Source organism: Rhea americana, unplaced genomic scaffold (assembly GCF_003343005.1).
Source record: "Rhea americana isolate MKP2758 unplaced genomic scaffold, rheAme1 scaffold_917, whole genome shotgun sequence".
Classification (NCBI taxonomy): Eukaryota; Metazoa; Chordata; class Aves; order Rheiformes; family Rheidae; genus Rhea; species Rhea americana.
This window is the reverse complement of record NW_028187108.1, coordinates 3,939-4,744: the sequence shown is the minus strand read 5'-3', so window position 1 is coordinate 4,744 and position 806 is coordinate 3,939. Positions and strand designations below refer to the sequence as shown.

The window sequence follows — 806 nt, the reverse complement described above, 5'->3', positions numbered from 1 at the left end:
TCAGTGAGTTCCTCCTCCTGGCATTTGCAGACACGGGAGCTGCAGCTCCTGCACTTCTCCCTCTTCCTGGGCATCTACCTGGCTGCCCTCCTGGGCAACGGCCTCATCATCACAGCCGTAGCCTGCGACCACCGCCTCCACACCCCAATGTACTTCCTCCTCAACCTGTCTGTTCTGGACCTTGGCACCATCTCTGTTACTGTCCCCAAATCCATGGCCAATTCCCTGTGGGACACCAGAGCCATTTCCTACTCAGGATGTGCTGCTCAAGTTTATGAATTTGTTTTCTTGTTCGAAGGAGAGTAGTCTCTCCTCACAGTCATGGCCTATGACCGCTACATTGCCATCTGCAAACCCCTGCACTACAGCACACTCATGGGCAGCAGAGCGTGTGTCAAAATGGCAGTAGCTGCCTGGACCAGTGGTTTTCTCAATGCTCTCCTGCACACTGCCARCACATTTTCCATAYCCCTCTGCCAAGGCAACACAGTGGACCAGTTCTTCTGTGAAATCCCCCAGATCCTCAAGCTCTTCTGCTCTGACTCCTACCTCAGGGAAGCTGGGCTTATTGTGGTTAGTGCCTGTTTATTCTTTGGGTGTTTCATTTTCATTGTGCTGTCCTACGTGCAGATCTTCACTGCTGTGCTGAGGATCCYCTCTGAGCAGGGCCGGCACAAAGCCTTTTCCATGTGCCTCCCTCATCTGACCGTGGTCTCCCTGTTTGTTAGCACTGGCATGTTTGCCTACCTGAAGCCCCCCTCCCTCTCCTTCCCATCTCTGGATCTGGTGGTGGCTGTCCTGTACTC

At 53.7% G+C, this 806-nt stretch overlaps 1 protein-coding gene across 1 annotated transcript; it reads left to right on the top strand.

Moving 5' to 3' along the window:
• Positions 1-321: 321 nt before the first annotated feature.
• LOC146584585 (olfactory receptor 14A16-like) lies at positions 322-804 on the top strand (the record flags this gene model as incomplete). Its single annotated transcript, XM_085324498.1, has 1 exon — positions 322-804. A coding segment is annotated over exon 1 (483 nt), but the record flags the coding sequence as incomplete, so codon positions are not given.
• Between the last annotated feature and the right edge of the window lie 2 nt (positions 805-806).